This window comes from Pelodiscus sinensis, chromosome 15, assembly GCF_052426305.1.
Source record: "Pelodiscus sinensis isolate ZL-2025 chromosome 15, ASM5242630v1, whole genome shotgun sequence".
In the NCBI taxonomy this organism is placed as follows: domain Eukaryota; kingdom Metazoa; phylum Chordata; order Testudines; family Trionychidae; genus Pelodiscus; species Pelodiscus sinensis.
Genome location: NC_143066.1, coordinates 2983554 through 3002199, shown reverse-complemented (window position 1 = coordinate 3002199; position 18646 = coordinate 2983554). Strand labels below are relative to the sequence as shown.

General features: G+C 56.9%; 1 protein-coding gene across 4 annotated transcripts in view; it reads left to right on the top strand.

Moving 5' to 3' along the window:
* The window catches only part of TBC1D24 (TBC1 domain family member 24), a 31397-nt gene extending 21120 nt beyond the window's left edge, over window positions 1-10277 (top strand). For all 4 annotated transcript variants that reach the window (XM_075899019.2, XM_075899021.2, XM_075899020.2 and 1 more), the window contains exons 3-7: window positions 2368-2526; window positions 5290-5353; window positions 8299-8394; window positions 8799-9033; window positions 9854-10277. In XM_075899019.2, the coding sequence (XP_075755134.1) occupies window positions 2368-2526; window positions 5290-5353; window positions 8299-8394; window positions 8799-9033; window positions 9854-10008 (709 nt within the window). In that variant the 3' untranslated portion in view covers window positions 10009-10277. The remainder of the gene's footprint in view (window positions 1-2367; window positions 2527-5289; window positions 5354-8298; window positions 8395-8798; window positions 9034-9853) is intronic.
* Window positions 10278-18646: the final 8369 nt, after the last annotated feature.

Here is an 18646-nt window from a genome sequence, read left to right as displayed (position 1 = left end):
TCATGTGGGAGCATTGGTTCAAAATGGGGTCTCACCTGCCTTGTGCCAGACAGAGCCAACTGCCTCTTACTCAGCATCTCCCCCCAGTCCTGGGGCGGGCGGAGACGCATCATCGTCCACTAGAGCTGGGGGCTACAGGTTACAGCCAGCGTTCCCTGTGGGCTGTGCGCTCCTGCAGCCCTTCGGGGGGGTTCGTGCCGCCCAGCTGATTAGGGGAGTGCCCATAGCTAGGTCTTGTTTCTGCGGTGGCACACGTTTGCACACACCTCGGAGCACGGAACATTTATCTTGCACATGGAAGGAAAAAATCCCCAGCGGGATGGAAAAGGTTAGAGGGCATTGTCCCCCTCTCCCACCCAGCCTATCTGAGCTGTTCGTTTGAATTTGCCGTCTCTTTGAGAGGCCCCTGCCCCGCTCAGTGCAGGCAATTTCAGGTGTCACTTCTGCAACACTGAAACACAAATGTAATTCTTCTGGCTTCCGTCCCAGCAGTGCTGGTCAGTCGCTGGCTAATGTGGGGATTTCTGCTCCCCGAGGAAGGATATGGAGGACTTCCCCGATTCTCTCCCGCGAGGCCACCCTTTCTAATTGCAGAGATGTGTCAGTGCACGGGGTCTCCGATCTAGATTCGGTTCCTGGCTCAAACACAGATTTCCACTGTGACCTCATACGAGCCCGTCTTTCCTGTATCTCCGTCTCCTGTCTGTAGAACGGGCATAACGCTCCCTCACCTCCCAGGAGTACTGTGCGGGAAGTACTGCAGTGATGGGGTCTGTCTGAGTCCCTAGACGGGGAGAGGAGGCCAGGGCTGCAGTGCAAGTGGTGATCCCCACTGCCTGTCGGAAGGTTAGTGAGCTTCAGATAGCGACTTGTGCCTGAGCTGACACCCGGTCTGCCTCCCCATTAGGAACGCTGACAGCGAGGCAGCCCCGAGGAGCCCCAGTTGCTATCGGAAATGACACAGGATTGGTGATTTTGGGCAGCTCAGCAAGCCGTGGAGTAGGGAATGATGCCCCTACGTGACTGCTCAGGACTCCCAAGTGGCGATGTAGCATTGCTCACGCTGTGGGGCAGAGGTGGGGAGCCAGGTGCGGCCCCTGCCTTGCCTGAGTCCATTCTCCGAGGCTCAGGGACGGATGGACGGACACGCCCGCCACTCCACCATGGGGCTGGAGCACACAAAATCTTTCTTGTGTGCGGCCCCCACCTGATTTGTCTGAGAGTCAGCAGGCCCTGCCCCACCCCTGCTGTAGGGCGCTCGTAGCTACACTAACAGACTCCGTGCATTACTTATGAGGGTGTCTCTGCATTCTGGGACGTGTTGGGGCAGGAAAAGAGCTAAACCAAGAATGGCCGACAAAAATAGCATCAAACCTAGCAAGAGCTCGGGCCCCCTTCCCACATTCAGGCCACCCTCCTGGGGTCATGGCCTGGCTGACTGCGCTCTGATTGCTTAACACCTTGTCTGAGCCCTTCTGTCTCTTCCACCAAACGTACTTGGTTGTCGCATTTATACTTCTGGTGCAGTAACGCTTCTTACAGCTTCTGCTTTTCTGGGTGTGAGTGGATTGATTCCATCTCTAGCCCAGGGCAAGGGAGGGTGGGTAAATGTACGGATCCTGGTATTGCCATGCCTGAGAGCTCAAGTCATGAGCCAGGCCCCACAACTCAAGAGGCTGGATTTTAAAATCAAATTTGGGGTCTTTTACTTTGCCTTTTGGTTCCTGTAATGTGCCCTTGGATCACTTTTCAAACTTTTCTCTGAAACCGCGAGGATGCAAAACGTCTTTCAGCCAAAAGCAGAGATTCTCAACAATGCCATGACTTCAGGAGCCAGGCCTTTCAGATGGCACCAAATATCATGAACCTCGTGATAAAATTGTGCAAGTGGCAATTCTGTGATCTCTGTAATTCTGGTGTGACTAGGATATTTGCAGGAATTCTCTAATTCCACATGTATAAACAGGACTCGAGACAAGCAAATGCCACTGTGTTTGTCTGGACCTGGTATACATTCTCCCCTGTGGGGTGCTGCTATTAGTGGGGCTGCCCTTGAGTGGCAGATCAACCTGAATTTATTTTTAAGGCTGTGATGTTTCTGCTTTTCATTCAACCATGTAGCTCCTCTGCACCAGCCATTGGTAGCATGGCTGAGTTAGAACTGCAAAGTTCTCCCCAGTAAAGCCACTAATCCTCACGGATTCCACTGAACAGCAGCAGTGTGTCAAGCCATACTGTCCTCGCCTGGCCTGGTGCTTGGGACAGCAGGGTACTGTACTGAGGCATGTTCTCGTGTTCAGTCGCCCCTTTGCTCGTTGCTTGTCAGATTTCTGTCTTGCGCTTAACATTGTCTCCCCTGGTCTACAGGCAGAACGTGCACTTGGCAGTGCATGCGGAGAACTTCAAGTCTGAAATTGTCAGCGTGAAAGAGATGAGAGACATTTGGTCCTGGATCCCAGAGCGCTTTGCACTTTGCCAGCCCCTATTGCTCTTTACCACCTTGGAACATGGCTGCAGCCTAAGCAGGTAATCTAATCTTTCCATGTTGTACGGGTAGAAAAGAACAGCCAGCCAGGGCTTTCTGAATACAGAAGACCTCGTGCAAAGCAGGGCTCACCAAAGTGTGCAGCCAGAGACTAGTATAGGAATGACAGATTGCAAATGTCAGGGAAGACTGAATCTCTTGTCCCCAATCTGAGTTAGTTGCTGCAAAGATAGAGACCAAGGCCCTGCCTCCACTTGGTGTGAACACTAGTCCTGAATTCCCACTGTTTGCATGCTAGCCCTAGGAGCTGTCATTCATTCAGAGAAGCACAGAAATGCAGGGCTGGGATAGGGATGTTAAATGTCGATGAATCAGCTACTCGAGTAGTCGATGGAATTTCATGGACTGCTCGAGTAGTCGATGTGGGGTGAGGTGCTCGCTATTCCCGCTGCACCTCTGCTTTTTAAATGTAGTAAGAGCTGCCCACGGCTCCTGCTACATTTCAAAGGCAGAAGAGCAGAGGGGACTGAGCAGCCCCCACTCGCCTCGGTTCTGCCTGTCCCTTTGGAATGTAGCGAGGGTGCCTCTAGGAGCTGCATGTCAAAGGGAGAGGCACAGCAGTCTGGGGCGGGGGTGATACGTCGAGTCACTGCTCCACTACCCAATAAACATGCTTATCGGGTAGTCAACTAGCCACGTACATCCCCAGGCCGGACGGGACCTCGAGACATCTGGTCCAGCCCCTGCACAGCGGCAGGGCCAAGTAAACTGAGACCCGCGCTGACACGTGTTTCTCCAGCCTCTCCGCCAGTGGTGGGGATTCCGCAGCCTCCCTGGGAGGCCTGTTCCAGACTTTCACTAGTCTTGTAGTTAGATGTTGTTCCTAATTTCCTTTGTCTGCCTTGCCTCTTCCTATCCCAGTGTCAGTGGCCGTTGAGAACAGCCGGTCGCTGTGCTTCTCACACCAGCCCTTAACAGATGCAGTCGTCTTTTCTTAAGACTAACCGTGCCCAGGTTTTTAACCTTTCCTCGCGCCGGGTCAGGTTTTCTAAACTTGTATTAGTTTTGTTGCTCTCCTCTGGACTCTCTGCAGTTTGTCCAGACCTTTCCAAAGGCTTGGTGCCCAGAACTGGACCCGGCTCTCCAGCTGAGGTCTCATCCGTGCCAAGTAGAGCAGGACAGTTGGCTCCCGTAGCTTGAACGCTCGAGAGCAGTAATAGCCTTTTCCCAGTTGCATCGCATTGTTGGCTTGTGCTAACCTGGTGATCCACTGTTACCACCAGGTCCTTTTCACCAACACTGGCTCCTAGCTCAGTCGCTCTCAACCAAGAGTCCGGGGCTGTGAGCAGATTCCCGGGGGTCCACCAAGCATGGCCCGTGTTAGGCTTGTTGAGGCCCAGGGCGGAAAACTGCAGTACTACTGCATGGATCTTAAGCCTGGGGCCCTGAGCCCCATCACCTGGAGTTGAAGCCAAAGCCTGAGCAATGTAGCTTTGTAGGGACCCCTCTGGCATGGCACTTGCCCTGCTGGCTGTCCTTTAACACCTGCCCTGACTTTTCTACGCCGAAATCCAGTTATTGGGCAACACGGGGGGGTCTCCCATTGGCTTCCCTTACTCTTCTCACCTGGAGTAGCAGAACAGGGTTGGCAGGAGAATGATCTTCAGGTCTTCGCTAGACTCTCTATCTCAGAGAGTCAATCTGGGCTGCATTGTAGCTGGAGCCTGACATAACTGGGTCGGGTTAAGCGGCCTTACGTCGACCTACCACTGTTGTGTAGATCAGGCCTAACACTCTCTTGAACAGGAAACGGGGGGTTAAATGACCTGCTGAGGTTTTTTCCAGCCCTAATCTTCTGTGATTCTGTGAGCGTTGGAGCAATGCTCACACTGGCTCTCTGTTTCACCTAACACTAAGGAGAGGTTACCCCCTCTACTCTTGGGCAGAAGGCAAAGAATAAGCTGCAGAATAAAAAAGACACTTAAACGTGTGCTGGATGCGACTGGCAGGAAGCGTGTAGCAGGGGGAGAGCTGTCATGGATTTTTAAAAGTCCAGGTACACGGTTTAAAAAACAACTGCAAATAGAAATAGCCTGGCGAAAACGCCTTCCCCGCTGCGTCTGAAATGTCTCCAAATGCTACAGCCACAACATGCCAAAGTCTGGTTCCCAAGACACGTGACTGGCAGCCATAGCCAGGCATCCGATGAAGGGTCATGCCTTGGCGAATGGGAGGGGGGGTGGGTTCCTTGTGCCCCAGCACAGAGTGCTGAGGAGGCAGAAAGCTCTTCATGCCTCATGACACCAAGCGCCAGGGCCTGGTTCTCTGCTGTGCGGTGCCTTGTGTAGCCAAGTCACCCCATTCGGCTCGGTGCAAGGATGTTACGTTTCCTTGACTCACCTAGTCGCTCTGGGAATAAGCCGGGGAGCGTGCTGGCTCTTAATGCATTGAAAAGGCTGGTGCACAGCGGGGTCCGGCACGAGCTGGGAATCCGCTGCCCTGGCTTGTGCCGGTCCCCCTGCTGCACTTGGGGCTTTTAACTGTGTGAAGAGCTGGCGTTTGCTTATCGGCTAGTCACTTAGCTCCCCCCATGCTGCTCAGGTGTCTCTGCAGGTGCAAGGCAATGGGGAACCAGACCCCTCCCTTGGAGACACTTGCAGAGGTGCGGTCAGCCCTGCAGTCAGGGCGTCTCGTGCCAGCAGGCAAGCCTGGGGCTGGAGAGGCTGTGGGGCAGGGGCGCTTGCATGCAACAGCTGATGTACGCAGGGGGCGATCGCTGACGGAGCCGTCTCTTCGCACGCCAGGTTCTATTCTCACAGCGAGGGGCACGAGCCAACGCTGCTGCTGATCAAGACGACAGCCAGAGAGGTAAGGGGCATGGAGATGCCACCCGCCACCCATCCTGCGTGCAGTTTGTTCCATGGAGCAGGGGGAGGCGGAGAAATGCCTTCCTCGTGGGCGCTCCCTGTGCTGACGAGCCAGGGGGACCTGCAGATGAAATACTTTCACCTGGGTCCAGGCCTGGCATCCCCTTTGTGTCCGTAGGTGGTGGCAATAGCTCCAGATTGCAGGAAGCAACTCCCCCAGAGCCCTTCTGTCCCTGCCCTGTTTGCTAGGTGAGCGCTCAGCTGCACATTTGTGGCCCAGAGAAGGCGTTTCCCTCCTGCACAAGGATCACCTGGATGGCAGCAGTGCTGCAGAGTAGGATGCCAGGTACCATGCAATTAGTCGTGAATTCGTAGTGGTTACACGACTGTTGGCTAGTACCCGGGGACGGAGCCGGCAGCCAGGGCGCTCCCAGCCCCACCCTGCGCTATTGCCCCTCTGTCAGAGGCTGCAGGGCAGGATGGCAGGCGGGAGCCAGGCTGGGAGGAGAGCCAGTTTAAAAACCAGCTCCCTGCACAGACCAGCTTGGGGATCTGAGCTCCCCAAGCAGCAGCCCGTTTGTGGGGGGTCCACCACGGCATCCCCTGGCCACAGGGCGCTCAGACCCCCCCATGGACCAGCTTCTGTCTGTGGCGAGCCCAAGCCACTGTGGACGGAGGCTGCTTCGCAACAGCCTCCCCTACCCCACCCCCACGATGCTGCCTCTGAGGAGGGTGGCACTATGGAGCTGGTGCTGGGGGAAGCCAGCTTTTAAGTGGGCTCCCCTCACTGCACTGGAGGGGGCAGGGGAGGCAGCCTGGTCTGCAGAGCTGGCGCGCAAGAGGAGCCTGCTTGAAAGCCATTCCTGCACTTCTCAGTCCAGCCTGCCGCCCTCAGTCTCGCGTCTATCAGAGGCAGCAGTGGGGGGGGGCAGGTGGATCCCGTGCTCGTGGGGAGCCTGTTTAAAGCCAGCTCCTCATGGGCACCAGCTCCCGCTTCCCCCGCGTTGCTGCCTCTGATACAGAGGTAGCGGGGGGGGGAGAGAAATGCATGTAGGCGATGAGCCCAGGTTATCAGTTAATCATGTGGCCGACTGCACGTTGGCGTCCCTACTGCAGGGTTTCCTGCTACACCGAAACCGCTCTCAGAATGCTGCTCCTGTGGCTGTGGTGCAACCAAACACGCTGCACAGGGACACTGTGGGGCGCTCTGAGATGAGGAGCGGGCCGGGCCGCTGGGGACAGAGGGAGGCCTGCTGCTGGCGACTGTACCTGACAGTATTGGGCTTCTCTCTGGCCTTGTGGGGTAGCTCTACCAAAACCCTGCAGCCCATGCTGCTCACGTGTAGCCTGCAGGGGTCGGTTACGTGGGGTTTGCCTGCAGGTAACTAAAAGCAGATTTGGGGTCACTATTTCTAATCCTCAGGCCACAGTGGCTAGGAAAGTGGCTGACGTGGTGGCCGTGAGACCCAGAGGAAGAGGAAGGCCTCCTGGCCAACAGAGTGCTATTAACGCCCATGCTGCTGGCCTCTGATCTGTCGGGTCAGCCCTTAGAAGCTGCAGAGGCAGGGGAGACGAGTCGAAAAGGGCACTGGTTTTTTCCGGGGTTTATAATTGCGTATTAGAAGCTGGAAACATGAAGGCTTGTCTACACTGGCACCCTTTTCCAGAAAAGGGATGCTAATGAGACACTTGGGAATTGCAAATGCCGCGGGGGATTTAAATATCCCCCGCGGCATTTGCATGAACATGGCTGCCGCTTTTTTCCGGCTTGGGGTTTTGCCGGAGAAAAGCGCCAGTCTAGACAGGATCTTGCGGAAAATAAGCCCTTTTCCGGAAGATCCCTTATTCCTAATTTCAAGTAGGATCCTTGATATTTAAATCCCCCGCGGCATTTGCAATTCCCAAGTGTCTCATTAGCATCCCTTTTCCGGAAAAGGGTGCCAGTGTAGACACAGCCAATGTGTTAATTCCCCCACCCATCCTCCTCAGAGCCCAGGAGTTTTTTCTTGCTTCTTATGGAGGCAAATTCCAGCAGTGGGCCACCTTTCCGTTCCCTCCTCTGCAAGCTGCATTGCCCGTTTCTTGTTGCTGCTGGGTGTCAGTAGGGGAGACGACGTGCTGGTGCTGACCGAGATAGAACTGCTTGCCTGACCTAGCACGATGGGTGCTGGCAGTGTGAAACCGTGCTTTCTGCCAGAGTCCAGAGGGGCTGCATGCTGAGCGGCCCTACCAGTTAATCCAGCTGCACCTGGCCCTCGGCTCCACGATTGGCGGTGGGAAGTCTTGCTGGTGTGGAGGAGGTTGCTGAAGGCAGCAGGGACACGTCGCATTCTCTGGGATTATTGCCTGTTCGCTGCTGCACAGCCAGCAGTGCTCTGCGATGAGCATTGATGCTATTGCAACTAAAACAAGGACGTGGCCTTTGAACGTCCGCAAATTTAGCATCTTGCATTTAGGTCTGTCTATGATGCTTCTGCCTGTGGTACTTCCATGTCCCCCTCGCCATCACCATAGTATCTGAGCACCTCCTAACACCCTGATGGACTATTATCTCCATGGTACAGATGGGGAACTGGGGTGCAGAGCGGCTAAGTGACTTGCCCAAGGTCACCCAAGAAGTCTGTGGCAGAGCATGGAATTGACGCTTGTTCGCCAGAGTCCCAGGCTAGCATGCTAAGCACTGTCCCACCCTCATCCTCCGAACCCGTGGGGGGGAAATAATGTTTAAAATGTAGACGTGCCAGTTCCACTGCTGATCCGAATCTAGCTTTCAGGCTAAATGTCTTGTGACTTCTTCCTCCACTGATCTGGAGACTTTCAATATTAAACTACATTAGACCTTAAGTTGTGGGCTCCAAAACCTATTGGTATCCGTGAATGTAAACTACCCAGTGTCGTCTCCGTGGTGACTGGTGAAAAGCCCCCTGACCTTGCCCTTTGCTCTAGGTCTGCGGCGCTTATTTGTCAACCGACTGGAGTGAGCGCAGGCGAAGAGGTACTCAGCTGAGTTTCTTTGGGACTGGAGAGTGCTTTGTATTCAGGGTAAGTGGTGAGGCCAGTGTGGGATGGCACCCCGTGTCCACAGGCTGACGAGCTTCTATCCCAGCCCGGCCCTTCTGGAATCCCCTAGGAAGGGTTGTGGGAGAGGTTTCCTGCCCAGCTTTACAGGGAGGGCCATTCCCCTGGGCACAGAATGAGTCTCACAAGGCCTGGGCATGGAAGATGATCATTCGGAAACCACCACGCATCACCACGCCTTACCCTCGTCCCGCTACAAGGAAGAAGTCTCTCTGGCACATTCCTGCCCTTTATACCAAAGGCTGGTCCGCATGGCTCACCGGTTGTACTGGCAACGCCAGCAGCTCCAGGGCTGCTCCACATTCAGAACTCGCGGGGGACCAGATGCTGACCACTGACTCCTGGCTGCCTTTTCTCCTTCTGCCCAGCTGCAGCCGGAAGTGGAGCGCTATGAGTGGGTGATAATCAAGCACCCCGAACTGGCCGTGACGGCTTCTGAGCAAGGGACTAAGTCTCCGCAGGTTTCCAGTGTCCTGTCCTCCAGCAGCATCCACTCAGATGCCTCAGATCGTCTCTCCCCCTTCCTAGCCACTCGCCACTTCAACTTGCCTTCCAAAACCGCTTCCATGTTCATGGCTGGCAGCAATGAGTGTGTCATCATAGGTAAGTCTGTGCAGGGTCCATGCAGTTCCCCTGCCTGCTCGCCCTGCTCACCCCAGCAGGAAACCAGCCAAGCTGAGTGTAGTATTTATGACATTCCAGCAGTAGCTAGAGCAAGAAAAGTGACTGAAAACACAGTCTGTTCTCAAACCTTGCATCTCGATATTTGTGAGTACTAGATGCTGCAAGCCCAGCCAAGGCACAGCTCCAGCTGCGTTCTGCTGCATATGGTATTACGGATCATTCTGGCCTACAAACTTAGCTGGCAGTGAGGTGGTGTTGAAGCACAAGGTAACTAGTCTGCAGTAGCTTGTTCTGCTGCGCCTGTCAAATGGCACCAGTACAGTCTTCGAAGGTCTGTGCAGTAATTTGTCTCTTGCAGATCTGATCAAAGGCAGTGCACTTAGAGATTCCTTTGATACTGTTCTAGAGGATTGTATCAGTCCCGCTGCTGTTCCTTTTGATTCCCTGATTTCTCTCTCCCCGGTTTGATATTGCTCACTAAGTTGACTAAGGGCTTCTGTCTTGATTTGTTCTATGTAATTGAAGTTCAGATAACTAGTTAGTAACTTCCTGGAGCCAGTCTGACTGGGTGGTTGTTCCTGAACTTGCCAAAATGGTCACTTGCAGTTCTGCTAGCTTCATGACGGTTCACGCATAGAAACAGGTGTCTAAAAGACAGCAGCTGAGCGTGGTGCTGGGTCGCTCTTTATTCCAGCTGTCCCTGGTGGTAAAAGCCGTCAAGCCCCTTCTCTCTGTAGCTGTAAGTGTCACATCCCAAGAAATGCAAAAGTAATATCCTGTGTGTTCTTCCTCTCTCTAGGAGGTGGCGATGGCCAAGCCCTCTACCTTGACGCAGACCTGAACCATGGGAGAACCAGCCACTGCAATACTTTTAATAATCAGCCACTGTGCTCTGAAAGCTTCCAGATCTCCTCCTTGGAGGTGTGGGGCTTCAAGGACACTATGAGTGTCTGAGGCTAGACCCAGCATCAATTAATGAGCCTGTTGGACGTCTCAGAATTCCCAAGAGAAATACCAGTGCAAGACCAAGCTAGCACAAAAATTCCACTTGGCTCCTTCTAGCTTAGTGGCTGTTAAGGAGCACACTAAATGCAGGGCTGGCTTGTTTAGTGTTGCTCCTTATACAGGCTAAGTGGTGCATCTGGTTAATTCCTTTTACCTCTAGCAAACTGGATTCAAATCCTGATTTAGGTAACAAGTGAAAATGTGGGTGTCTCATTTGAGTCCTGAATGGACATGTGTTCGCATCCTGTGACCACCATGCAATCGGTGCAGTGAACAGTCTGTGAGGCCCAGGCTGGAGCTGCTGGGGACGGAGGAATATTGGTAGAACTGTGCGTGGCTTGTACATCCGTTTGCCACGTGCGGGAACAGAATAGTGGTTGCTAAGTTATTAATGCAGGCTATTGGTCAGTGCTCTCTAGACGTGAACTTTGCAGATGGGTCCTCCAATCAGGCAGATCCATGCAAGCATCTTCAGCCCTCTTTCCTGAGCAAATCATCAAAGCCCTTGGCCTCTGAAAGGAATGATGCTTAACAGCTGTTTTTCCCCACATCTGAACCCTTGTGGTGTTCATCTGCTTTCGGAGGCTGCCCCTCTGTAGGAAGCAGCCACTCTGGGAAAACACATCCTCTGGGGGCTGACTTTCTGTTGACATTCTTACCACATATCAATTGTGACTTCCAGTTGTAGTATTGTGACTCGCGGCTCAGGCAGCTAAAAGCCGGCAGGATACACGCAGAGCACAAACTCTCCCCTGTGACACGAGGCTTTGCACCACCTGCAGGGACAGAAGATGATTGTATCCATCAGTTCTGGCTTGTCTGGGAATGTACTAGTTCCCCACACAGGCACTAGGGGGTGCTGCTTCTCTATCACCTGAGTCTGCCTCGTGCCTGGAGAGACTAGTGCTCTTTCACTACCATCCAGGCATGATTTGCCACTAATGCCTGGGGGGAGGGGGGGCAAGTCGGGCAGGTGAAACATCCTTTCTCGGTGCCCAAGAGTTCTGGCGCCCTTCTCCGCAGTGAGGAAGCGATTCCCCATTGCCTGACCCCTGCTGCTAGCAGTCCAGCTTTGAGACTTGCCCTGTCCATGCGTGTGAAGGAGATTCCTCTGCACACCTCAGCAGAGGGCGCGTTCTACGGCCAGAAGGCGGGAAGAGAGAGCGGGCTCCCTTGCCAGGTGCAGACACAGCAATCGCCCTACAATGGAGCGCCGTGATGATCACATTTTTGAGAGGTGCATTTCTTTGCTAAAGGGAGATGAAATATGCAGTGCAAATCAGTGACGGGGGCTGGGCAAGATCTGCTCAGAATCCAGGGCTGAGATGAGCTGGTTAGCGCCCCCATCGAAGGGCCTGGCAGGCAGGGCATTGCCTCTCCAGAGTCCCCAGGCGGAGGTGGGCCTGGAAGATGAGCAGCAGCTTGTCGGAGCCCTTCCTGAAGAACCCAGGTCAGGGATGGCCTGTGGCTGCACCTCTTTAAATGACCGAAGTACGCCAGCCTGTGTGTCGTCAGGATCTCCTGCGGGCTGCGCGTCCTGCCAGCGCAGGAACGCCACAGGTGGGCAGGGCAGCACCGTCCTTGCCCCGGGCATCCTTGCAGGGCCTTGCGTGTGCTTGCAAGGGCAGCGTCATGGGGCCAGCCCAGAACCTGGGCTCTGGCCTGGCGGAGTCACTTGTGTCTGGAAAGCAGACGCTGCCAGGGTTAAGCCGAAGCCCATGTTCTGTTCGACTCCAGCGGCTCTGTTCCGGCGTGTTTTGCTGCTTGCTTGGAAAAGGCCTCTCTGGGCCTGTGAGCTGCAGAGGCCGTTGACTGACAGCCCACGGGGCTGCACACGGCAGGTGAGTGAGTGAGTCAGGCTGGCCCCTGCTTACAGGGTTAGTCTCCAGATCTGAATTGACTGAGCTAAGCCCCTTTTATCTTCTAGTCGTGGAACACGCCCACCCCTGCCGCTGCATCATTGCCCGTAGAAAGAGTTCATGTCAGAGCCCCGTAGGTCAGTCAGCAGGCGTTTCCACCCCCGACGGCTCGTCACCACCCTGCTCCGAGGAGCGGCGTGCTCAGGACAGGCAGGGCTTTTGTACCTGGGCTGCGCAGGGAGGCTTCCCCGGGGCCGACGGCTCGTCACCACCCTGCTCCGAGGAGCGGCGTGCTCAGGACAGGCAGGGCTTTTGTACCTGGGCTGCACAGGGAGGCTTCCCCGGGGCCGACGGCTCGTCACCACCCTGCTCCGAGGAGCGGCGTGCTCAGGACAGGCAGGGCTTTTGTACCTGGGCTGCGCAGGGAGGCTTCCCCGGGGCCGACGGCTCGTCACCACCCTGCTCCGAGGAGCGGCGTGCTCAGGACAGGCAGGGCTTTTGTACCTGGGCTGCGCAGGGAGGCTTCCCCGGGGCCTGGCTGGCCCTGTTTGCACATTGCTGACAGTGAGGGGAGGTTTGCTGCTGACCACGGGCCGGGAAGAACAAGCGCAGGTCCAGGGTCTGCAGACAGTCAATGGCCCGGGTGTGGGTGGATCATCTCCCAGTGGCTGGCTCTGTACAGTCTCTACAGGGGATGTGGCACAGGCGGCAGATCAGGCCCCAGGCTTGCACTTGAGGGGCTAGCTGAGCCCCCGCTCCATCGCGGTGCGGATGCACCTACCAAGCCTCCACACGTGGCCTGACTTCACTTCCTGCCTGAAGGAGCGCCCCACATTGGGGCACGGGTTGTGTGGCGAGTAGCTTCTCGGGAGTGGTCTGTGTCTAGGCACAGAGCTTGCGGTGTGAGGGGCAAGGGCACTCGTATGGCTTGGAGCGCACATCTCACACGGGGACTTGGGGGGGCACTCGTATGGCTTGGAACGCACATCTCACATGGGGACTTGGGGGGGCACTCGTATGGCTTGGAACGCACATCTCACATGGGGACTTGGGGGGGCACTCGTATGGCTTGGAACGCACATCTCACACGCGGAACTGGGGGGGCACTCGTATGGCTTGGAACGCACATTGCCTCGCACGGGGACTTGGGGGGGCACTCGTATGGCTTGGAACACACATCGCCTCGCACAGGGATTTGGGGGGGCACTCGTATGGCTTGGAACGCACATCTCACACGGGGAATTGGGGGGGCACTCGTATGGCTTGGAACACACATCGCCTCGCACGGGGACTTGGGGGGCACTCGTATGGCTTGGAACGCACATCTCACGGGGAATTGGGGGGGCACTCGTATGGCTTGGAACGCACATCGCCTCACACGGGGACTTGGGGGGGCACTCGTATGGCTTGGGACGCACATTGCCTCGCACGGGGAATTGGGGGGGCACTCGTATGGCTTGGGACGCACATTGCCTCGCACGGGGACTTGGGGGGGCACTCCTATGGCTCGGGACGCACATCGCCTCGCACGGGGGATTGGGGGGGCACTCCTATGGCTCGGGACGCGCATCGCCTCGCACGGGGAATTGGGGGGGCACTCCTATGGCTCGGGACGCGCATCGCCTCGCACGGGGGATTGGGGGGGCACTCCTATGGCTCGGGACGCGCATCGCCTCGCACGGGGAATTGGGGGGGCACTCCTATGGCTCAGGACGCGCATCGCCTCGCACGGGGAATTGGGGCACTCCTATGGCTCGGGACGCGCATCGCCTCGCACGGGGAATTGGGGGGGCACTCCTATGGCTCAGGACGCGCATCGCCTCGCACGGGGAATTGGGGCACTCCTATGGCTCGGGACGCGCATCGCCTCGCACGGGGAATTGGGGGGGCACTCCTATGGCTCAGGACGCGCATCGCCTCGCACGGGGAATTGGGGCACTCCTATGGCTCGGGACGCGCATCGCCTCGCACGGGGAATTGGGGGGGGCACTCCTATGGCTCGGGACGCACATCGCCTCGCACGGGGGATTGGGGCACTCCTATGGCTCGGGACGCACATCGCCTCGCACGGGGGATTGCAGGGCTGGCTTGTTGGCTCGGGTGACCCAAGTGCATGGAAGGCTCCATGGTGTGCGCCCTGCTGCTGGAAGCAATGGTTGGCGAGTCGGTGCAGCTGTGAGCAGTGACTCCCCCCTTGCCCATTGGGATGTGGGAACCAGCGGCCCCTCTGCCGCCTGCCATCCACCTTCAGTCGGCCCTCGGAGGGGAGTCCTGAAGCAGCAGGCTCAGGTTCCCCGGGGGGGGGGGGTGGTGCTAAAAGGCCCTAGGGGGAGAGTGCTAGATCCCACTAGTCCAGGTGAGTGTCCTGCAGCCGGGTGAGCAGGAAGGAGCGAGCGAGGAATCCGTTGCACAAAGCTCTTTCCTGGTCTCGTAGCGATTCCTTGGGCCCCTTGGTGGCTGTGTAGCGGATCTCTGCGAGCCCCCGGCTGCCCTGAGCTGGGCCCTGCTAGCTACGGGGCTGTCCCGTTCTCTGGTTACACGATGGTGACGAGCCGCCCACGCGGGTTCCCGGCAGTGGCTGAGCAGTGGTGCGTGTGCTGCACGCGGCGCTCTTGGGACGGGGGCATAAGGCCCATTCTTAAGACGCCCAAGAGAGGGAGGCTTCTGGGTCTCTGCATTGCAGCCGAGTTGGAAGAGGGACTTGTACCGTCGGCCCGTCTGCACGCCCACCCGGCGGTGGAGCCCTGCGCTCGGTGGGTAGCGTGGCGCTCAGGTTCTGGTGGAGATGCAGTTGCCTTTATGGCCACCTCTGGCTTCCTGTTCTGCACTGCAGCACTGGAGTGCACAGCGAGTGTCTGGGGCCAGGGAAGGCTTGAGACCAGAACCATCCCCAGCCTCTGAAAATGGGCTGAACTCCCCGTCCCACACCCAGCACTGACGCTGTCTCCCACCCAGTGTCTGTGTCACTGGGACGCGAATTGCTCCTGAGAACTGTGTCCCCTTCCACGCTCTGTCCCTGGCACCAGGGAGGTGACAGACAAGGAGCCGCCGCCGCTGCTGCCTTCTCCACTGGAGCAAAGAGCCCGAGTGTCACAGAAAGGGCTAAAAGCAAAAATCTCCTTTAGCCTCCACAAATGAATTTTCTTGCATATCAGTCAGCTAACCCCAGCACTGGTGTGTCTGAAAACAGAGCAGTGCTGAGCCTCCTCTTCCTGGCCGTGGAACTGAGTTTGTATTGACGCGGGGACCTCATAGCAACACTCATGTCTCAAATGGACAGGGACCAAAACCTCGCCTGCAGCTGGGGGGGGGGGGGGGGGACTTCAGCAGCTACAATCCACATCTGGAATTCGCCAGGCGCACAGATGCAGAGGGGCTCAGATACCGTCTCCTCAGTGTGATGAAGCTCTGTCTTCTGAGATGAATTCTTACCAGTCTGTAGGTATTAGGAATGCAAATGGTTTTCTGAGTGACATTTTTCTCCAGTGATAGAAATGTAGCCGTGTTAGTCTGGTGTAGCTGAAGCAAAATGCAGGACAATGTAGCACTTTAAAGACTAACAAGATGGTTTATTAGATGATGAGCTTTCGTGGGCCAGACCCACTGATCTGAGGAAGTGGGTCTGGCCCACGAAAGCTCATCTTCAAATAAACCATCTTGTTAGTCTTTACAGTGCTACACAGTCCTGGATTTTATTTTTCTCCAGGTGATTGTGGTGCTGTCTAATTGTGATGTTTCTAGGCCATGTAACGACATCTTCCATTCATGTCAGTGTTGAGTGTTTGTCACTGCACAGAAATCGGATGGAATTGTTAAAATAAAATGTAAATATGAGCTGTTGGCTTTAGCCTGTCAGCAGAGCTGTCTGGGATAGGTTTCTTCTTCTGAAGCCAGATTTTCTAGTAGCACGTGGTTTATGTCATGAGAAATAACCGCCTTCAAAAGCTGCAAGGAAAAATGGGTCTCTCCTGTTTGTGGGTGGGAATAGTGGTACAGACATTAAGTGACTCAGCCAAGTCACACAAGGAGTCTGTTGCAGAGCAAGGAATGGAGCCCAGATCTCGCAGTCCCAGTCCAGGGTAAGAATCCCAGGACCACCCTTCCTGCCCCCTTTTCAGGTGCTTTATCCTGGGCCCCACTGACCAGTCACGTTTCCTGGGTGAGTCAGTGCTGAGCCACGTGGCGCGTTGTGACCTCTCCACCTGGGCAGCCCCATTGTCCAGCCTGTCCTCAGTGCCGCCCGGAGCCTGGCTAGTCCTAGTGGCTTGGCACAGGTGCAGCTGCCTCCCCCCCCCCCCCCCCCGGCAAACAGGCGTGTGGCGATATGGCTTGCAGAACCCCCCCCACACACACACACACGGGGCAGACAGGCATGTGGCGATATGGCTTGCAGAACCCCCCCCCACACACACACACACACGGGGCAGACAGGCATGTGGCGATATGGCTTGCAGAACCCCCCCCCACACCCACACACACACACACACGGGGCAGACAGGCATGTGGCGATATGGCTTGCAGAACCCACACACACACACACACGGCAGACAGGCATGTGGCGATATGGCTTGCAGAACCCACACACACACACACACACACGGGGCAGACAGGCATGTGGCGATATGGCTTGCAGAACCCCCCCACACACACACACACGGCAGACAGGCATGTGGCGATATGGCTTGCAGAACCCCCCCCACACACACACACACACGGCAGACAGGCATGTGGCGATATGGCTTGCAGAACCCCACACACACACACACACACACGGCAGACAGGCATGTGGCGATATGGCTTGCAGAACCCCCCCCACACACACACACACACGGGGCAGACAGGCATGTGGCGATATGGCTTGCAGAACCCCCCCCCACACACACACACACGGCAGACAGGCATGTGGCGATATGGCTTGCAGAACCCCCCCACACACACGGCAGACAGGCATGTGGCGATATGGCTTGCAGAACCCCCCCCCCACACACACACACACGGCAGACAGGCATGTGGCGATATGGCTTGCAGAACCCCCCCCACACACACACACACACGGGGCAGACAGGCATGTGGCGATATGGCTTGCAGAACCCCCCCCACACACACACACACGGCAGACAGGCATGTGGCGATATGGCTTGCAGAACCCCCCCCACACACACACACACACGGCAGACAGGCATGTGGCGATATGGCTTGCAGAACCCCCCCCCCACACACACACACACGGCAGACAGGCATGTGGCGATATGGCTTGCAGAACCCCCCCCACACACACACACACACGGGGCAGACAGGCATGTGGCGATATGGCTTGCAGAACCCCCCCCACACACACACACACGGCAGACAGGCATGTGGCGATATGGCTTGCAGAACCCCCCCCCACACACACACACACGGCAGACAGGCATGTGGCGATATGGCTTGCAGAACCCCCCCACACACACGGCAGACAGGCATGTGGCGATATGGCTTGCAGAACCCCCCCCCCACACACCCACACACACACACACGGCAGACAGGCATGTGGCGATATGGCTTGCAGAACCCCCCCCCCACACACCACACACACACACACGGCAGACAGGCATGTGGCGATATGGCTTGCAGAACCCCCCCCCCCCACACACACACACACGGCAGACAGGCATGTGGCGATATGGCTTGCAGAACCCCCCCCCCCCACACACACACACACGGCAGACAGGCATGTGGCGATATGGCTTGCAGAACCCCCCCCCCACACACACACACACACGGCAGACAGGCATGTGGCGATATGGCTTGCAGAACCCCACACACACACACACACACACGGCAGACAGGCATGTGGCGATATGGCTTGCAGAACCCCACACACACACACACACACACACACGGCAGACAGGCATGTGGCGATATGGCTTGCAGAACCCCTCCCCCCCCCCCCCCACACACACACGGCAGACAGGCATGTGGCGATATGGCTTGCAGAACCCCACACACACACACACACACACGGCAGACAGGCACGTGGCGATATGGCTTGCAGAACCCCCCCCCCCCACACACACACACACACACACACACACACACACACACACGTGCTGTCCGAGAGCTCACTTGAAACAGGAAGGGGGAGTCCCGGGGGTGGCAGAAAAACTTCCCTTGCTCAGCTCTTTGTGTGCGAATGGGGGGGGGGGGGTTTGCAGGTCAGTGGCTGAGGCCAGAGAGCCCAGGCATGGGCTTGGGAGCAGCTGTGGGTGCTGCCAAGCTTTGTGCAGGGGCTGCGGGGGTTAACGCTGCACCCTGGGAGGGGGCTTGGGAAGTCGGCGGCTCGTGGTTCTGTGGCAGACGGACCCGTGTGCCTGTGCCCGCAGGGCTCGTGGAAGGAGACCCGTGCCGTGGCTGAGGCATGCAGCACGTGGGCGCAATGGAGGAGGAGCCCTCTGTGCCAGGCCGGAGGTGCAGCGGCAGGGCAGCTTTGGGGATGGCACAGGCAGGTCCCTCCCTCCCCACGGCCCCGCTGCCTGGGAGCTGTGCACCACGCCTACAGCCGGGCCGCTGTAATGTCGGCCACAAGCCAATGGGCTACAGGAGCCTCTGCCAGAGGGCAGCCGAAACGCAGGGGATTGCAAACCGTGCAGCGGGCTGCACCTCCCAGCAGCGCCCCAGGCCCAGCCTGGCTGGTGGCTGCAGCGGGAGCAACCACCGCTCTGAGCACCGCTCCCATCACTGCTCGCAGG